Below are 20,151 nucleotides of genomic sequence, written 5' to 3' on the forward strand. Positions count from 1 at the left end.
TATTCTAATATTGCCAGTTAAATGATCCCTAATTAATACAAACTGCAAGAGGTTTCTCTCCCCCTCCCACCTTCTTCGCCTTCCCCTTCCCTCAGATTTGCTCTCAGACCTCTTGGCGCAATCAGAGAGAAACCGCCTTGCTTGTGGAAAAATGTGGAGCATGGAGTGCGTTGCGGCCCTGTCCGTCAGGGTGGGACACAATTTGTGCACCTTGCAAATGTCTCCTTGCAGGAGGAGCCGGAAGGGAAACGGGGACCCTCAATGGGCTCAGAAATTGCTGAAGATCTCCCGCTTCTTGTTCCAGTCCATCTGAGGCGCCCTCTTGTTCACCCGCTTGGCACGCACTCTCTCTTTGGCTTCCGCTGCGGTGGGACTCAGGTTCAGCCCGCTTTCTTCAAAGGGGTCTTTCTTTTTCAGCTCTCTTTCCTAGGAGGAAACCAAGAGGTTTAACAGGGGGCAGCTCTTTGGCTAAACTGCTGCACTGCTTCAAACTATTTTGACAGGTTCTGAAATCCCAGCCCAAGCTTTGCGTGACTTACAAGACCAAGACAAGGCTGCAAAAATAAGTTGGGGTGGAAATTAGTCACCTGAACATCTTGCTTCTGGAGTGGGAAAAAGTACAGTTTCGAGTCTTAGAAGAAGAAAAAATATGGAGTTCCTTGTCAGTCATTCAATGACCATTCAAACAATGCTGAAGGAGGGGGACTTATGACCATCCTCTGAGTTTGGGCCATTGCAGTGCCCCTGCGGTCCCATGGTTACAGTTTGTGTTGTTCCTTGCCAGCTTCCCAAAAGCAAAGTCAATGGGGAAGCCAGCAGGAAGTCAGAAGTTGCAAACTCTCATTTTATCACAACGGCCAGACTTGCTCTTTCCAAGTGGCGTGGTCACGTGATGTCATACTCTGTGACCAAGTCACTTAGTGATGGCAACTCTGGTCCCCATTGCCAACATAAGCTGAGGATAACCAGTAAATATATTCTTTTAGTCATTTGCAGGTTGCTGCCAACAGAACTTGACAGAGGCTGGATTCACACAATACGCCTAACCCCAAAAGCAAATTAACAAAATAGAATTGTGTTCATACTGTGCAACCAATTGACCTCTAGGATGGCTTAAAGTGATGATGAGGTTCACACAATATGCTGAGACAAGGCAGTGGTTTTCCACAACAAGTGTACTTCACCTAAACTAAAGCTCAGGCATTTTAATAGACTGTGATCTATTGTAGTCAGCAGCTCATAAGGATGATGAGAGTCTAGCACTTTTCTTGGATGAATCACTGTTCGTGTGATGACGGACGCTCCTCGGACGCTTCCCTAGATGCCTCTCCAGGTGCCAGCTCGGAAGGGGATGAGCCGGTCCCAGGCACGTCAGAGGGGTCTAGGACAACATGCCATGGCCAACTCTCCACACCAACTCGCCGTGCGACAACTCACCATCGCCAAATCACTACTGGACAACTCGCCGCAGGACAAGAGTTACACTAATACTGAAGAAATGGTGGAATAGAATCATTAAATAAAGGATGCCAAAGGAAAATGAAATGTGAATGACAAAAATTAAAATATTTTTTAAATTATTTTAAATAATTAAATCAAATTGTTGAATTGTCCTGCAGCAAGTTGTCCCGTGGTGAGCTGGCTGTGACATGTTGGCCATAGTGAGTACAGGGCAAGTTGCTGTGGCAAGTTGTCCCATTCCCCATGGAGGGGAGAGGTGGCAGCATGCCCCTAGGTGGTCCCGAGCTGGGATCAGCAAGACCAAGCGTGGTGGAATGGTTGCAGGGGGAGCAACCATATGAGCAGCCGGCCGTGTGTGAGACGGTCAAGACACAGCTGCAGCAGGACAGCCCAAGGCCTCAGAAGGAGAGAGTGTGCAACTGCAGCCAGCTAGCTTGGATGAGAAGGAACTGCCTCCTCTGCTTGATCTGAGAGTATGCAGAGCGGAGAAGAGGCAGGAGCAACGGTGGTCAGCCCGGTTACTTGCGAGGAAGCAGCCTTGTCCCTCTTGATGCGCTACACCAAGCGATGGGTATTTAACACAGCAAGAAGGAATGACACTGGGAACAACACATCCATTTTGGTGCCTAGTAATAATAATAATAATAATAATAATAATAATAATAATAATAATAATAATAATAATAATAATAATAATAATAATAATAAAAAAATAATATAAAGTTGAAAGGGACCTTGGAGGTCATCTAGTCCAACCCCCTGCTCAGGCAGGAAACCCTATACCATTTCAGACAAATGGCCGTCCAGTCTCTTCTTAAAAACTTCCAGTGTTGGAGCATTCACCACCTCTGGAGGCGGGTTGTTCCACTGGTTAATTGTTCTAACTGTCAGGAAGTTTCTCCTTAGTTCTAGGTTGCTTCTCTCCTTGGTTAGCTTCCACCCGTTGCTTCTTGTCCTGCCCTCAGGTGCTTTGGAGAATAGCTTGACTCCCTCTTCTTTGGGGCAGCCCCTGAGATATTGGAACACTGCTATCATGTCCCCCCTCGTCCTTCTCTTCGTTAAACTAGACATACCCAATTCCAGCAGCCATTCCTTACATGCTTTAGCCTCCAATCCAGCAGCCTTTCCTTATATGCTTTAGCCTCCAATCATCTTTGTTGCTCTTCTCTGTACTCTTTCTAGAGTCTCAGCATCTTTTTTACATCGTGGTGACCAAAACTGGATGCAGTATTCCAAGGGTGGCCTTCCAAGGCATTGTAAGGTGGTATTAACACTTCACGTGATCTTGATTCTATCCCTCTGTTAATGCAGCCCAGCACTGAGTTGGCCTTTTTGGCAGCTGCAGCACACGGCTGGCTCCTATTTAAGTGATTGTCCACTAGGACTCCGAGGTCCCTCTCACAGTTACTACTATTGAGCAAGGTACCCCCTATACTATACCTGTACAGTTTTTTTGTTGATCTTCCTGACCTGGACTGTGGACTCATGCCTTGATTCTTGAACCTACTTCTCAGATTGGCCTTTGCCTTGAACCTTGATAGTGGACTTTGGTGTGGGTGTGCCTTGTTTTGCTTCTACTTTGTCCTTGCCTTGTGGATTGCTCCAGCTTCATGGATTCGTGTGGGAGTCATTTCAGAACTGAACTAGGAAATCATTGGGGGTTGCCTTGTTGCTGGACTGGGATTCCCTGGAGAAGACTTTTGGAGAGCTTGGAAAGCCTCAATAAACCCTTTGAATCCTCCATGGTATATGTGCGTGTGAGTAGGAATTGGACAGTTAGAAAAGCAAGGATCTCAAAGACTGCTTTTAATAAGCAGCCAGGAAACCAACATCAAAGGCTCTGAAAGCCAATTTTGGTCGCTTCCTATAAGCAACGACCTAATTGCAGCAATACAAATGTTTCTGTGATGTTCCCCCAACTCATTAAAAAAAAACCTGGAAGAGTTTTGAAGTTTCTCAATGTTCTTCAAGAGGGCAACCTCATGTAGAGCACATTGCGGTGATCTAGTTGGGAGGCAACTAAGACCTGAGTAATTATGTCAGTCTAGAAAATGATGCCACTGGCATACAAGACAAAGTCCTGGCCACCTTTTTACTAAACAGGAGCTGCAAGTCCAGGAGAACCCCCAGGTTGCGCACTGGTTCTGTTTTGTGGCAGTGTAGCTCCATCAGAACAAGAAATGGCAAATTCTTGGATCCAGACGCCCTAAAGCCCAAAGCCACTTAGTCTTGCTAGGGATCAACTGAAGCCTGTTCTTTCTTCTCCAAGTGCTGAAATAGGCCATCTACTGAAATACTTGGTGTTAGCCAGGAGCAGAAATGTAAAGCTGGGTATCATCAGCATATTGTTGATGGCTTCTTGGAGAACCTCCATGTAGATGCTGTGTGGGGGGAGTGTTCAGCCCTGAGGCCTCTCACAGTGCCAGGGCTGTGGTCTCAATCTCTCCCCTGCATCACCACCAACTGGAATGAGTCCAGAGGAAGGAGGAGAGCCAGGGTAACACCATATCTCCCTCTCTCAACTCTCAGAGATGGTCCAGAAGATATCATGGTCCTGAGAAGGCTGTTCCATAATATCAGGAGCATCATAGCACCTTCCTGGCAGGCCCACACCCCACCCCACTTCCAATTTCATGCAGTAGTGAGGAACTATAATAGTCTTCTCTACGATGTGGCTGGATGGGACAATTCTGAGCGAAGGAGATGAACTTCATCCTCCTTTTTAGCAAAAAGAAGGCTGGGCTTTGTAAGTGAAAAGCAGCCGCCTGCCCTGTGGTTCTATTGGTAGTGTTTGTGGGGGGACCACATGCCCACAGCTTCTAGTGGCAGGTGGATCAGAGCTCACACTGCAGCCCCACCCTCCTTTCTCTCCCCACCTCCGGCAACTCCCTCCAGAGCCTCCATCTCCGTGCATTCGGGGAAGAGGAAGGCGCCCAGTCCCTGCACCCTAACGGGGGGGGGGGGGGGGGCTGCAGCTCATCTCACCGCCTCACCCCTGCTAAGCTTCCATGTCAAGCCATGTAAAGAAGTGCAGAGATAACCCTGAAGGGGGCGGACAGGAGCAAGCAAGGAAAATAGAGTCCTAGCGAAGGGGAAAGGGAGACACCCCATCCTGATTCGCTCTGCTACAAGGAGGGACAGAGGGAAACTCTGGCAAGCTTTCAAGCTCCTGTAATTATACTTCACAAAAATAAAGTAACTTTCATGTAATCCTTTTATGATTTCCTGATCTGCCCTACCTTGGAGGGCTGACAAACTACAAACCCTTCCTGTTTAAGAGCCAGCCCTCTACGACCGACCGACCGACCGAAAGGCATCCCCAGCTCAGCTTCCTGCTTTCCCTCTCCAGTTCCTGGCACTCTGGCCAGAGAGCACCCCCTGCCCACTCATTTGCAAGAAGGCAGCACTCCCCACTGCCTCTTTCTACACACAAAGCAGAGGAATACTTCCAACAGAGCCAGCTGCGAGTAGAGGTGGTCCTCCAATTACAACTGGTTGATGGGCAACCTTTCAAAGCTGCTGACAACCTGCATTCAGCGTTAGGATTGCTGCCTCCTCCGCAGGGTCAGGTGGTTGCCTTTCAGGTGCTTGGCAACCGGCTCACATTTACAACCGGTTGCAGCATTTCACAACGTTTTTTGCCATTTTCCAGCAGAATGGCAAAAAGCACCCTGCTGGATTTGCTTAACAACCATGTGATTTGCTTAATGACTGCTATGACTCACTTTATGACTTTGTAAAAATGGTCGTAAAATCGAGTCTGGTCACATGGTGCCTCCGTTTATGACTGCAATGAATTACAACCAAAATTCCAGGCTCCAGGTGGTCCTAAGTGAAGGACTACCTGTGCAGCCGAGTGACTCAGGGCTGGCAGTGGGGAGTAGCTACCCTCCTCTCTCAGCTCTGGGAAGGAGAGGGAGGGGAAGGGCCACCCGGAGCAGCCTGCGGGAGACGTGGGTGAAGGGCACTGAGTTGCCCCGGACACCAAATGCTTCCCATCTGTAAACAGGGACGGCAGCAGCGACTCCCTTCCTCAGCCCTCTGGCAGGATCCCCTCCAAAGGGCCCATCCGATGCTGCTGAGAAATCAGCCCCTCTCCCCCAGCAGAGCTCTCTCCCCTCCCTCTTCCCTGCTGCCCCCCCCCCGCCCCCCAAGTGTGGAAAGAATGCAGAGTTGGATGCAGCTGCTCTCTCGCCAGCGCCTGAGCTGATCCTCCCTAATCAAAGCCACTCTGTCAAGCCCCCCACATTCTTGCTCTTACAGAAAGAGCAAATAACCGGCCTGTTGCATGGAAATATTTTCTTTCACATTTGAATGCAATTAAGGGAGCTAATTCCAGGGCTGGGGGAGGGCAGCCTGCCTGCTGCAGGGTGGAAAAAACCCGTGCTGACCTGGCCTACCCCTCCGTTGCGTCTCTGTGGATCAGCGGAGCCTTTGGGGGATCCCGGAGGGAAGACCGCTCGGCTGCGGCCATCTCTGGGGTGGGGCCAGCAGAGGTTGAACCGCCTAGGTAGCTGGGAGGAGGGAAGGCTTAGAGTGGGCAGAAGAGGATGTGAAATGCTGGCTGGGGAAGGCATAAAGTAGGAGGAAAACTTCATAAGCTGCTTGGAATAAAGAAGGGGGGAGAAAAGGCTAAAAGCTGGAGGGGAAAAGTTGACATGCAAAGGGCTAGAAGCTAAAAGGCGATGCTGGAAGGAAGAGTTACCCATGGCGGGAAGAGTTTGGAATGACTAATAAAGAAGAATAAAGAAGACAAGAAGATAAAAAGACTAATAAAGAAGAAACAAGGAGAAAGGGACAGGACCAAGAAAGGCCTCTGGAGGAAAGCAGGCCAGCCACCATGGGACAGCAGGTGGAGGATAAGGAGAATCCTGCCTTGGGCAGGGGTTGGACTAAATGACCTCCAGGGTCCCTTCCAGCCCTAGGATTCTATGAGAAGGATGAAATCTTGGTGATTTGCAAATCAGTCCTTGGCCCAGATGAGGAGAAAGGCTGCTTCTTTACCTCGGCCTCCTCAGGACTTTGGCAATCGCTGTGGGACGAAGACACGGATCCGCCATTCAGCTGTGAGGGATGGAAAAAAGGGGGCACGTTTATCACAAGACACGGCTGGTGGCTCCCCGGGTGGGAAAAAAAAACCATTTATTGGTTAGAGAAAGCACCTGGAGGGCTTTGCGAAGGTAGACATCTTGCTTGATTAAAAAAAAAAGAAATTGGAAAGGAGAGACACTTTGGACAGATAAAGAGAAAAAAAAACAGGCCCTTGCCTTCTTTTAGAGGCCTGGTTTGGACTGCATACCAAGCCATGGTTTGTTGAACAAACAACTACAGGCTGGCTTGACACATCATACTAGGTCATCAAGCAAAGTTTAAAGGCTAGGCTTAGATTTACTGATTGTGCAAAGCCAAAGCCGGATGTGTAATATTATGACTCAGTGGTGCTATGAGGCCGAACTAGAAGACCCCGAAGGCAACAATGCTGTGATCTTAGCCCAGTGCCAAATATCAGCCACGGCCAGAGAGTCCCTATCAAGCGTCTAGAGATGGAAAGCAATACGGGATCAGTTTCCACTGATCACTTGTGACCCTCAGGGTCCAAATCCCCAGGCCCTGGAATGGGAGAAGGGGAGGCCAAATGCCCAAACTCACTGGCTGGAGAGAATGACTAGGCCAGAAGGGTTTCCAAAGTGCCTCCCCCCCCTCAAGAAGAACACCCAGCGCTCAACGCCACTTACCTGTGTTTGCGCTGACCCATTTGTCATAGGTTGAGGAACTCCCCCTGCAGAAAACACAGAAAGAACTCCCATGAGGAACCGTTCCCGTGAATCCCTCACCCTGTGCAGAGGACTGGCCCCCTCTGGGTCAGATAGCCATTAATTCTGCAGCTGGGAGGGGGGGAAGGACCCAGCTTGTCAGTGGCAGGTTGTGGAAAAGCAGAAGAGCTCCACCTTGGATCACAGCACAGGACAGCCCACCGTTAAGTGAGAACAGATCACAACGGTTAGTGCAGGGATAAAGAACCACCAGGAAGTCACTGGTCAGCTAGACTGGGAAGTAACAACCCACCAACCCAACCAGCCCAGAAAGAGGCCGGTGGGGCCCCTCTGCCTGGCCTCTCAGGCAGAGTGTGGCTGTGTCCACACAGTCACCGCTCTTCAAATCAACTTGGGGAAGTCTTTACACTGACTAGCGTGAAATGCAGAGAGGTTCTCTTTCGCCCATTCTGATCCCAACATGCACACACACATTCAAAGAGGTTCCGGCCAATTGCCCTGATGCCCAGGAAGGTTTCTCTCCGGGGGAGCTTTGATCAGGAGCACGATGCGGGAGGAGAAGGTTTGCGTTTGTGCAGTTGCCGCCTGGCAAGGCCAGGCCCCGTGTTGCAGCTGCTGCTCAAGCCCAGGATGGATCAGGGTTGCTGCTTATTGTAGTGATGATATGCTGGGGCCCGAACGTGGCTGTGTGTGTTAGCTGTGCCGGGTGAGTTCGTGGTTCTGACTCTACTGAGAACTTACAGATTTTCCAAGAACATCAACACCCAGCAGCCAAATCAGAGTGGGCAAAGCTCCAGGTTCTGGAATCAACAACTCGCCAACTGCAGGGAGCTCAGATCCATCCCAGGGTGCCCTCCAGAATCTCACCTGTCCCCCTTCCGCTCCCCTGAAGAGCCGGTGATCTGAACCCAGCCCACACCCAACCCAGGCAGAAACGGGGCATGCTGCCTGCTCCAAATGCCCATTGAGCGCCCAGCTGGCATCAGACCCCTGCAACCAGAAGCGACCTGCAGAATCACGACCTCCAACCTTCTTAATCTTGCAGGAAGCTTCCCTCTCCTCTCTCCCTGTGCTGACAACTCCCCCGATGGCCCGGCCGTCTCCTTCGCAGCCACTTGCCCAGAAGAAAGAAGGGCCACATTTGAGCCTGGCCTGCAGTGCTTGGAAAGCAGGTCTGGGCGTTAGTGCTGGTTCTGGCGCTCTGCCTGCTGCTGCTGCTGCTGCTGCTGCTTGCAAAGAGAACAGGGGGCTCCTCCTACATGGAGCCAAGAAGAAAGCGTCTCCGTCTTTGGTTGTCCCTCTGCTCAACATCTAACACCAGTGCTTCCCTCCCTCCCTCGCCTACCCCACCCCCCACTGCAAAAATCTCCAGATTATTCCAAGTTGTTCTTTTGGAGTCTTTCTTTCCACTGGAGCCAGAAAAGAGGGCAGGCAACTTCAATAGGAAACAGCTGTGCTAAAAAACACAGAGCTCTCCATTCAGCCTGCCTGGGGGGGGGGGAGAGGATTGGCGGTGGAATCATGTATGTTGGGTGGAAGATACGATCTCTCTCCCCCCCCCCCCCCCCCCCCCCCCCCCCCCGAGAAGAAGAGCAGGGAGTCTCTGTAGCAGCTGGTCTGTTTGAGACCCGGGTCTTGCAAGTCCAACCTTCTGAAGGACAGCCGGACACCTGCTGCAGCCCCGGAGGGGACAGGGCCAGTTGGGGAGCTCCTGGGACACTGTTATGTGTGGGAAAGGGAGGCCTTCTGCTGCCATGTCCACTCTCAAAATGCCTCCCCCACATTTTGTCCTTATAATTCGGCATCTGCCCAAGAGGGAGGTCAAGAAAGGCAAGATGGCAGCTGCAACCATACAATGTTCCGTTCCTTTTCTTAATGTGTTTGATACCTCACCCCCCCCCCACACACACACACAGATGCCCCCATTCTAGTGGGTGGGTTCCCCATTCTAGTCTAAAAGAATTAGCCACGGATGCTTTCAAAATCTGTTTACTTCACTTGTGGCTGCCAAGAGGCTTTGCTGAAATGTTGGTCCCCGTTCTGCCCATTGAAGGCATCTGGAGCTCTGGGGCTGCCCAATCGTGACGTTCTGGATTTTTTCCAGCCAGTTTACAACAGCTTTTCTGCTCAGAAGTGGGAAGGGATGGATTTAATTTACTTCTAAACCATTTATAGGTCCCCCTTTGGGCACATTTATCAGCTGCAGTTCTCAAAATGGCATGGCCTTTTAGACCAGGGCTTTTCAACCAGTGGTACAGGTACCCCCTGTGGTACATGGGCACCTGGCAGGTGGTACGAGACCATCCTAGAAAAGTGGGAGCGGGGGAGGGGAATGAGCTGAACCGGTGGCAGCACCGCACAAGCCTGAGCGAGAGACGGCTGGAGCTGCAGGGCTGTCAGGGCTCAGCGGAAGCGCCAGGATCAGTGCCGCTTTCCAGCTGATCGGCGCTTCTTTGGGGCTGTCAGGGCTCAGTGGAAGCGCCAGGATCAGCGCCAGGCTCCAGCTGGAAAGCAGCACTGATCCTGGTGCTACTGCTGAGCCCAGAAGAAGCGCCGATCAGCTGGAATGTTGCAGCATCTCCAGGGTCTTGTGCTTTACATTCAGATGCTTGGCAACGGATTCATATTTATGACGGTCACAGTGTCCCAGGGTCACGTGAAGTGACCAAAACCTGCTGCAACCACCCAGCAGATGGGGGGAATAAAAACCAAACACACCCCCCACCCCACCCCCGCTGCCAATCCTCAACAGAAATGCTCACAACAATGGAAACCTCAGACAGGAGGAAGAGCGCCGCCGGGTGGGCAGGCAGGTGTCTTGCTCAGCTGTGGCTTGGGGGGCACTTTTTTCAGTGCCGTTGTAACTTCGAACAGTCACTAAGCGAACTGTTGTAAGTCGAGGACTACCTGTACTTTATCACTTTTTCCCTTTCTTTTTTTTTGGTCATCAAGTTTTTGACACCTTGCTAGGCGACTGGTGGTACTCGGATGTTGCCATATCCTAAAAGTGGTACAATGGGTGAAAAGGTTGAAAAGCCCTGTTTTAGACTACACAAGTGATTTTCAAACATAGCAATTTTAAGATATGTGGACTTCATCTCCCAGAAATCATTGTCGGCTGAGAATTCTGGGATCTGAAGGCCACACATCTGGAAGTTGCCAAGTTTTCAAAGTATTGGGTTATACCCTGCAATTGCATTTCTTCTTCGGGGCTGAGTCCTTGCCTTAAAAAATAGATTTGGGGGTTGAGGTTAAGCAGCGTTAACCTACAAGAGAGCAGAGGTGCCAAGAATACAGCCTTTCTCACGAGCAGGAACTGCTCCTCTCCCGAGGCTGGCTCCTGGGGGCATCCCTCACCTCGAATGTGTTCTTCGGCAGGAGTGACAGCAAGTTTCTTGAAATATTCATCTGTTGCAGGGTCCACTATCAGCAACCGCGCTTCATTTTCCTTAGACTTGATGTGGGCCACAACTTCTGAATGCTTCATGCCTTCCACATTGATCCCATTGACCTGTAGGGTAGCCAAACCAAAAGGGAAGAAGCTGGTAAGAACTGCACATTTGGGCAACCGAGTGCTTTGCACCGGGGGCTCCAATCACTGCAGAACCAAAACAGGAAAGCCTCACCAGAGAGAATAAAGCTTAGAGTAGAGAGAGTTTCCATCAGTCACCCTGATGGGGCTTCCTCTTCCCAAGACATCCAAAGGGCTGCCAGCAACAGAGCCCTCTGGGATTCTGGGAACTGAAGTCCTCAGAGCATGCAGTTATGGAACACTAAGGGACTATTCTCTGCATCTCACCAAACTGTAATTACATAATATGCCATAATACACTTGTACACAGAGACTCAGGGAGGAGATTATGGGGCCACTGAAGGAATATTGGTGAGCCACCCGTGGTCCGAAAGAACCAATTGCCCATCTCAGTGCTTACAAGCCACAGTTACCTTGTTCACAACTTGCTAATCAAAAACCAACCAGACCGTACAACCCTGTCATGCAATATGTAGCCTGGAACATTAATTTAATTCCAATGATCTTGCTGTATTATCTGCCCACACAGCTCTCAACCACAGCAAGAAGCTGGATGCCAGAATCTGAAAGAAAACCAGCTCCCAGCTATAGTTTAATTTTTTAGAGGCAAAAAAAAATATAGTGTCTCTCTGTGTATGTGTCACACGCATACAGTATATGCACATTATTTTACGCAGGACAAAGGATCAGACCAGCTCTGCTATGCTCAGAGGACTGTAAATGAGGATGAAGGCAAAATTTGCCCCAGGAGGCTGTCCATTTGTCAGGCAGAATAATGAAGCCCCTTTGTCTATGGGCAGAGGCTAAATAACCCCTCAAAGTGGAAAGCAACCGATCATTAATCAAGCGGTGTGCTACTCTTTCCTGCATGCAGGGAGGCCTTTGGGAGAAAATCTAAGTTTCCAGAAGGAATAAACTACATGAGAAATTAGTCATGCATTTCAACACACGTTTCATCTGGGCACATTTATTCTGGAGATCTGGAGGCTGTGAAGCTACAAATTGAGAAGGTTCTCCTAATCTGATCTGAATCAGGACCCAATAAAACCTTTTGTCAGAAGTGCTGCTTAATTGCCTATTCTTTTCTTCCACTCTGAAGCAAATAATGAGCCCCCCCTCTCTCTTTTCTTTCCTTCCTTCCTTCCTTCCTTCCTTCCTTCCTTCCTTCCTTCCTTCCTTTTCCTTTTCATTGTAAATAAGAGCCCAGTTTGGGTTGTTCAGAGGGAGAAACCAGAGGCACATCCATGCCAGAGAGAGCCAGGGCGGTGGCAAATATTCAAGAGCCAGAGGCTGGAGGCATTGCCTAAGCCCTGGGAAGGCAGAGAGCCTTAGGAAGGGACTCGGGCTGACCCCCATGCAGTGAAAGAGGATGGGAAGATGGGAGGAGAAGCAGAATCAGGCCCACAAGGTATTCTAGCCATTCCCAATCAAGTGGAGTTCTGCTCATCCTATGGGGCGTGTTTCCTGATCTAGTGCTAGGCTTTTCAACCAGTGGTACGGGTACCACCTGTGGTACATTGGCACCTGGCAGGTGGTACACAACCATCCTAGAAAAGTGGTAGCGGGGGAGGGGAATGAGCTGAACCGGTGGCAGCACCGCACAAGCCTGAGCGAGAGACGGCTGGAGCTGCAGGGCTGTCAGGGCTCAGCGGAAGCGCCAGGATCAGTGCCACTTTCCAGCTGATCGGCGCTTCTTCGGGGCTGTCAGGGTTCAGTGGAAGCACCAGGATCAGCGCCAGGCTCCAGCTGGAGCTCAGCGCTGATCCTGGCACTTCTGTGCCAAGAAGCGCCGATCAGCTGGAATGTTGCAGCATCTCCAGGGTCTTGTGATTTACATTCAGATGCTTGGCAACTGATTCATATTTATGACGGTCACAGTGTCCCAGGGTCATGTGAAGTGACCAAAACCTCTGCAGCCACCCAGCAGATTGGGGGAATAAAAACCAAAGACCCCCCCACCCCACTCCCACTGCCAATCCTCAACAGAAATGCTCACAACAGTGAAAACCTCGGACAGGAGGAAGAGTGCCGCTGGGTGGGCAGGCAGGTGTCTTGCTCGGCTGTGGCTTGGGGGGTACTTTTTTCAGTGCCATTATAACTTCGAACAGTCACTAAGCGAACTGTTGTAAATCGAGGACTACCTGTACTTCATCAGTTTTTTCGTTGTTTTTTTGGGGGGGTCATCAAGTTTTTGACACCTTGCTAGGTGACGTGGTACTCGGATGTTGCCATATCCTAAAAGTGGTACAATGGGTGAAAAGGTTGAAAAGCCCTGATCTAGTGCACCTCATGTGATCAAAAACAGCAAATGCAGAATAACATATAATAAGTAACATGCTGTGAGGAGGGAACAGAGGAGGGAAGATCTGTTAAATGAAGCCGTGCAGCTGCTGCTATCACCATACCTGGGCAAGGCTGCACCTGTTGAATGCCCACCATCTCTTCTTTGGGAGGAGATGGGAACACGGGACCTGAGTTGCAAATACCCCCAAGGTTCATTACTGGTTGTGCTGGGGGATTCCAGCAAGACCTCAACCTTCTGGCCCGCCCCCTCTCAGCCAGCCTCCATTTCCAGCCCACTCTCATCGGCTGCTCTGGCTCCCTCCCTTCCCTTCAAGTGATCAGCGGGGAAGGGGGGCAGGACCCTCTCCAGACGCAGCCCTGGAGATGCTGCCAGCCCTTCTCCCCTCCCGGCATCCTTTTGCCTGCAGTGTTTAAACAGGTGGCCCGGGGGGGCTGCAGGAGGCTGAGGGGAACCGAAGGGGCCAAAAGAGCAAATAGGAGAAAGCCGCCCCTCCCTCCCCCCTCCCCAGCCACTCCCCCGCCCCGCCAACCCCCCCAACCGGAGGAGCGGCCCATCAAACATTGATGCCAGTCCCGGAGAGCAGGAGGCACCCTGGATCGGGTGGCGACTCTGCAGGTCACCGGGTCCATTTATGCGCCTGGGAAATGCGCCAGGCGTGCTGAATTAATTAACAGAGGCCGACAACGGGCAGAAAAGGAGGGCTTCTCTTTCTCTCCCCTCTCAGACATCCAGGGCCGACTCAGGAACCAGGAAACGGTCCGAAAGAGCCTTTTCTGGGGTGCCCCACAAGAGCTGCCCCAGAGAAGGGCGCGAACGGACGGGCGTCTCCGCAGCTCAGGATTGAATCGGGGGATTCTTGGGGCTCTCCAAGCTTGGGGTTCACTTTCAGACGTTTCCTTACCTGCACCAGTTCCAGAGTTCTAACGGTCGCCCACCCCTCCCCCCAGAGTCACATGACTGCGCTTGAGGCGCTCGGCAACACAGCCGCCTTTGCAGCAACTCGCAGTCAGGTGACCATGTTTTGCTGTGGCTCAGCTGAATACAGGTAGTCCTCCACTTACAACCATTCATTTAACAACTGTTTGAAGAAAGTAACTTATGACCGGTTTTCACACGTACGACAATTGCGGCATCCTGGGGTCCCACGACCACCGTTGGTGACTTCCCCAACCGGCTTCCGACAAGTGAAGTCATCCTGGGGGAAGCCAGATTCGCTTAACAACTGCAGTGACTGGCTTAATAACTGTGGTAATAAAGGTCATAAAATGAGGCATGAGGCACTTAACAACTGTCTTGCTTAGCAGTGGAAATCTGGGGCTCAATTGTGGTCATTAGTAGAGGACTGCCTGCAACGTCCGGTTTGCTTAACAGCCATGGCGTTCACTTTACAACCACCATATTCACTTAATGACCGCTGCAGAAAAGCTCATAAAATTGCATCAGTTATATGAATGGCTCGTTTTACAACTGTCATGACCTACGACTGTAATGGACAGGCTCCACCGCAGTTTTGGGTTGAGGATTACCTGTAACTAGTTGGGTAATGAAACATCTACAAGCAAACCAGTTCAGAGAGCCCCCAGGACCCCCCACCCCCCGTGGAAGGTGGCCCCAGCCCAGGGCCTCCTCTTCTGCGTCCGCTCCTGCCGGGCTTCTCTCTCGCAGACGGGGAATGAGACGCCAGCCCTTCCGGACCTATTCCTTGGAAAGGGAGACTTGAGGGCGTTCCCTGTGCCTCCTCTTTTAACTTTTTAACAGTCTCGTTTTAACCTTGTTCTTCATTCTGTGTTTACTTTCGTTTTTTTAACTATGCTTTTTACACCACTGTATGCAGTGGTGGGATTCAGCCGGTTCGCACCACTTCGGCAGAACCGGTAGCTAATTTTTTGTTGCCCAGGCCCAGAATGGACTTCCGGAAGCGGCATCCACACAGAGAATCGGTGGTTCACCTATCTGAATCCCACCACTGACTGTATGTTTTTATTGTAAACCGCCCCGAGACACTTTGATGAGACGGGCAGTGTGGAAATTTGACAAAATAAATAAATAATCCTGTAAAGCCAAAGCTTTCACTTGATGCCAACTTTGGCTTTGGCTCCCTTCGCCTTCCACTTGCTAAAGATGATGTTGCATCAACAGAGTGAGCAAAAAATATCTCAAAGGTGTCTTGCAAATCAGGCCGGCAATAATGTTGGGTGAATTCCCCTCCAAGTAGCAGGATCCTTCACCTGCTTCCCAGATCCCCTCCTTACCTCCACGAGTCTGTCTTGTGGCCGTAGACCCGCCTTGGATGCCGGGGAATCCAGATCCACCGAGCGGATGAACTGTCCAGGCCGGGACTTCTCGCTGTGCAGGTTGAACCCGTAGCCATTGGGCCCTTTCTTCAGATGGCAAAGTCGGGGCCCCAAAGGCTCCTTGGCCTGCCCATTCACATCCTGGATTGGGAGGGGGGGGGAGAAAAAGGCACTTTTTTCTTCTTCTTTGGTAACAATAAGGAGCAGTGAGGAAGCGCCTTGCTCCAAGTAAGACCTGCCTACCCACCCCAAGGGCCAGGAGGACAGAGTATAAACGGAGTCAATGGGAGGAAGCATAAAATCAATTGTCCAATCCCCCGACCTGACAGAATGCATCTGGGGGGGGGGGCTTCCTAAATGACAAAAGGATAAAACCAGGTAGGCCTCCCTGCGCCTTACGGTATGTGGAAGAAGAGCCGCAAGAGACCACGGCCGAGGCTGCCCCCTAAGCAAAATGGGGAAACAGAGAAGGCATTTTTGATCCGTCAGAGGGAAGGGGAAAAGCCCCATTCAGGGGGCTGGTTTATTTACAGGCACAGACCAAACTTCCATAGAACAATGAAACATGTAGAAAAACTGAACTATGAAAAGCTACATATATTTGCCTTATAATATGAAAAGAAATATACCAAATTTTGTTTATCCCATAAGGCTCCTTACAGACATCACGACTAAACACCATTGTGCAACTTGTTTTTTTTTTCTTTCAAAAATTTTTTTTATTATTTTTTATTTATAATAAAAAAAAAAAAAAAAAAAAAAAATAACATTGTGCAACTTGTTTGATTCTGCAGATTTATCCGCTAATAAGGAAGCCTCTTCTTCCATCGAGCAGCCACAGCGATCAGCAAGGGAGGGTGATATTGATTCAGAGCACCAAGCAGGGGAAAATTGAGTTATTCAGCAAAGCACTCCATGTCGGTTCAAGTACACCCTTCACATGGAGTGGATCCGATCCTAGACGGCCCTTCCAGAACTGCTATGGGTGGAGCATTGAACCCAGGAAGCATAAATGTTCTGTGAGGAGCAGAGAGGATGCTATACAAATACTCAGGATCAGAAATGGATCTTTGGAATCAAGAACGTTACCCACTCTGGGTCTCCATTCTCTGGGCCCCCAGTTCTCTTCCTTTCACCCTGCAGTGAGCAAACAGCCATCTGAAAGTTTTATGTGCTGCTCTGAAGTCTCCTTTGGTGAAATCCTAGGCAACACTCTGCAGCTGACTCAGTGTAGCTTTCTCCCACTTTCATTCAGGAAACACGAAGGAGCTATAGTTTACAATAGGATTAAAATGTAGTTAAAATATCTAAAGCTCCCCCTACAAGAAAAGCAAGAAAAATAGAAAATCCACATCCATTGCAAAAACTAACATACTGTGTACCTCTTGGCCTGACAGAAAAGAGGAGTCTAGTTCTCAGCACCAGTCCTAATTATCTAAGTGTCAGATATACAGATCAGATCCATACATGAAGGTTCAGTTAAAACTGATTTATTGCCTAAGTCTCTGCACAGAAATCTTCTCAACTAAAGTCATCACCTGTTTAGACTTAGAGAAATATCAGCAGCATTCAAAGGGGGCTGGACTACCTACTTCACAAGTATTTCGCTCATCACTGAGTTGTGCAATTCTTTCTCCTGAAAAATAAATCATGTAAAACTAAGATTTGACTGGCTAAGGAGCAGCACCAGCCCAACTTGGTAGATCTCAAAAAACTCAGCTGGTTCAGCCTGGCTGGGATTTAGGGAGGAGACCACCAGGAGATTCCAGGACTGGCAAGTTGAAACAATATCCCAATGGCCAAGAAAACCAATTGGAGATACAGTCATTCATAGAACATAGAATAGAGTTGGAAGGAACTTTGGAGGTCTTCTAGTCCAGGAGTGCCCAACCTGTGGGCCGTGGCCCACTACTGGGCCACGGCCTATTGGCCACCGAGTGTCATGAGTGGCTGGTTGGTGCATGCGTGTGTGTGCACATGCACAGCCCCAGTCGCATGAGCATCACCGCATTGTGGGCTTTCGCAGCCCCACTCACACGAGCGCTCACAGCCCCACTCATGCGAGCAATGGATGTTCGTGCACACGCATGCGTTCACACACACACCCCAAAACCATCGCTTCTTTTCCCCCTCCCCCTGCTCTGGGCCACCAACCCCAAAAGGTTGGGGAACTCTGTTCTAGTCCTACCACCTGCTCGAGTACGAGACCCGCTATCATGTCAGGCAAATCGCTGTCCAGTCTCTTCTTGAAAGCCTCCAGTGATGGTGCACCCACAATTTCTGAGGGCAAACCGTTCCACTGGTTGATTGTTCTTACCGTTAGGAAATTTATCCTTAGTTCTAGGCTGCTTCTCTCCTTGGATAATTTCCAGCCAATTCATACGCTTGCCGCCACAGGACAGCATAAGGAGGCTCCTCCTAAGTCACCCATGCCCAGAAAATTTCCCCACCATCCCCCCCTCCCAGCTTCCAGGAAGCTCTGTCCCTTCCAGCTGAGCTGGCATCCTTCAGGCCCTCCTATCAAGCCAACTGCTGGGCCTGGAGTCATCCCCTTTAAAAGCACCTTACAAATCAAGGCCATGCTGCAAAATTGGTTTGGCAGAATTAAGGTTTACTCCCTCCCTCCCTCCCTCCCTCTCTCTGTGTGTGTATGTGTGTGTGTGAGAGAGAGAGAGAAAAAGAGAGAGAGAGAGAAAAAGAGAGAGAGAGAGAGAGAGAGAGAGAGAGAGAGAGAGAGGGAGAAAGAGAAAGAGAGAGGGAGAGAAAGAGAGGAGGGAGAGAAAGAGAGAGAGGGAGAGAGAGAGAGGGAGAGAGGGGGAGAGAGAGGGAGAGAAAGAAAGAGAGAAACAGAGAGAGAGGGAGAAAGAGAAAGAGAGAGGGAGAGAAAGAGAGAGGGAGAGAGAGGGGGAGAGAGTGAGAGAAAGAGGGAGACTATGTACTTGTCTCATTATGGATAGTGTGAAAAGAGGCATGCATGGCATATTGGGGTCTCCACCACCCAGACCAGGTCTCAATGAGAAATTTGTTCTAATTCCACATAATTCCTATTTTCTATTAGCTCAGGATGAGTTTTTTCTGAATATATTTGTTTCAAAATTTCAAACCGGGATGGCAAATACAGGACAGTGTAGAAGAATGGAGAACTTGCAGTAAGAAAAGACAGGAACACCTGAGATAATTTTGCTAACATCTGATAATGGAAAAGGTTAGGGAGTTCCAAAACAAAATCTGTTTTTGCCTTATTGATTATACAAAGGCTTTTTGCAGGCCTTTAAACTCTGGATGCCCAGCGCTATCTCACCTGCCTCCTGAAAGAGCTGCATGACTACAGGAAGCAGCTCAAGTCATAAAATGGAACATTGAACAATTAAAAACGGGGAAAGGCCAAGATTGTTCACTGCCACTTTGTTTATATCACGCGCCAAAATTCTGAATCAGAAGAATCAGAAATTGGGATTAAACTGCTGGGAAAACTTCAACAGGCTCAGAGATGCTGACGACGTTACCTGGATGGCTGGAAGCGAGGGAGACCTCCGCTCTCTTCTTATGGGTGGAAGGGAGAGGGCCAAAGCCGGCCTGTTGCTCAGCATTTAAAAAGCCTTTAGCGTCTCTCGACAGCAATGCCCCCTCCATGCAAATGGACAGAGAGGAAGTTGAACAAGCGGCAGACTTTGTCTTCCTGGGGTGAAAACTTCACCGGGGTGGTGACTGGAATAAGGAGAGGTCTCTTGCTTGGGAGAAAGACTATGGCAACTCTGGGCAAATACTGAAGTGCAGAAGCCTCAGATTGCAACAAAATTAGTTGCTGTCCAGGCCAAGGTTTTCCCAGCTGTAATGCCTGGCTGTGAATGCCGGAGCATCAGAAAAGCCGACAAAGGAAGAAGGAAGACACTGACTAAACTATGGCGCTGGAGAAAACGGCTGACAGCACCTTGGACGATCAGAGGGCCAAACCACCCGAGGCTGGACAAAGTCAAAAGAGGCTCTCGCTGGGAGGATAAAGCTGAAACTGAAAGACTTTGCAGGCACAATGCAAAATTTGGAGTCAGTGGAGAAGACCCTGATGCTTGCAAATTTTTTTTAAAAAGGGCTGACAGAGGGAGAGAAGCCATTTTCAAAATGATTTCCACNGAATCAGGATGTCGTCCAGGTAGCATTGGACGCGAATGGGAACCTTCCTCAACTGGGCTGCCAGGACGGCCAGGATTTTTGTGAATACCCTGGGAGCCGACGAAAGACCGAAAGGGGAGGGCCCTGCATTGAAAGTGTTTGCCCTTGTAACCAAACCTCAGGAACCGGCGGTGAGCTGGATGAATGGGGATGTGAAGATGTGAAGATGTGAAGATAAGCCTCATCAAGTGAGCCACCACACCTGTGGGTGAAATAGATTCTTTCTGGGAAATGATTGCTAGTCCAAGTCAGTTTGATTAAAAAAACTTCTTTGTACCTCACTGGAATTAGTGATGAAGAAACTGTTTGACCTAGTAGGCAATAGTTTGATCTAAATCTAATCCCATTTAACATGACTAATAAGTATCAGTAGTTCTTTTTATCTGTGGAAGACAGGAATATAAAAATTATGCCCAATATTTGTGTGCCACTCATTGGGATCTATTTTGAAACTCATATGCAAAGTAGATGAGACACAAAGTTTAGATAAAGCATCTATTTGAAAGTCCTGAAAACTTGCCAGGTCATATGTGGCTGTTATCACTTTGGAACATGGGCCTTAACATGGTACAAAAGGCTCTTGTGGTTTTTTAGGGCATAAAAAAATCATGTGTA

At 49.6% G+C, this 20,151-nt stretch overlaps 1 protein-coding gene across 1 annotated transcript in view; it reads right to left on the minus strand.

The window, feature by feature from the left end:
* Positions 1-267: 267 nt before the first annotated feature.
* The window catches only part of SLC9A3R2 (SLC9A3 regulator 2), a 58,078-nt gene continuing 38,194 nt past the window's right edge, over positions 268-20,151 (minus strand). Inside the window, exons 3-7 of the mRNA XM_015831731.1 lie at positions 15,325-15,507; positions 10,593-10,746; positions 7,197-7,240; positions 6,466-6,525; positions 268-426 (exon numbers count right to left, since the gene is read on the minus strand). Coding sequence (XP_015687217.1) covers positions 268-426; positions 6,466-6,525; positions 7,197-7,240; positions 10,593-10,746; positions 15,325-15,507 — 600 coding nt within the window. The remainder of the gene's footprint in view (positions 427-6,465; positions 6,526-7,196; positions 7,241-10,592; positions 10,747-15,324; positions 15,508-20,151) is intronic.

Source organism: Protobothrops mucrosquamatus, unplaced genomic scaffold (assembly GCF_001527695.2).
Source record: "Protobothrops mucrosquamatus isolate PMUCROS unplaced genomic scaffold, P.Mucros_1.0 scaffold_278, whole genome shotgun sequence".
NCBI lineage: Eukaryota > Metazoa > Chordata > Lepidosauria > Squamata > Viperidae > Protobothrops > Protobothrops mucrosquamatus.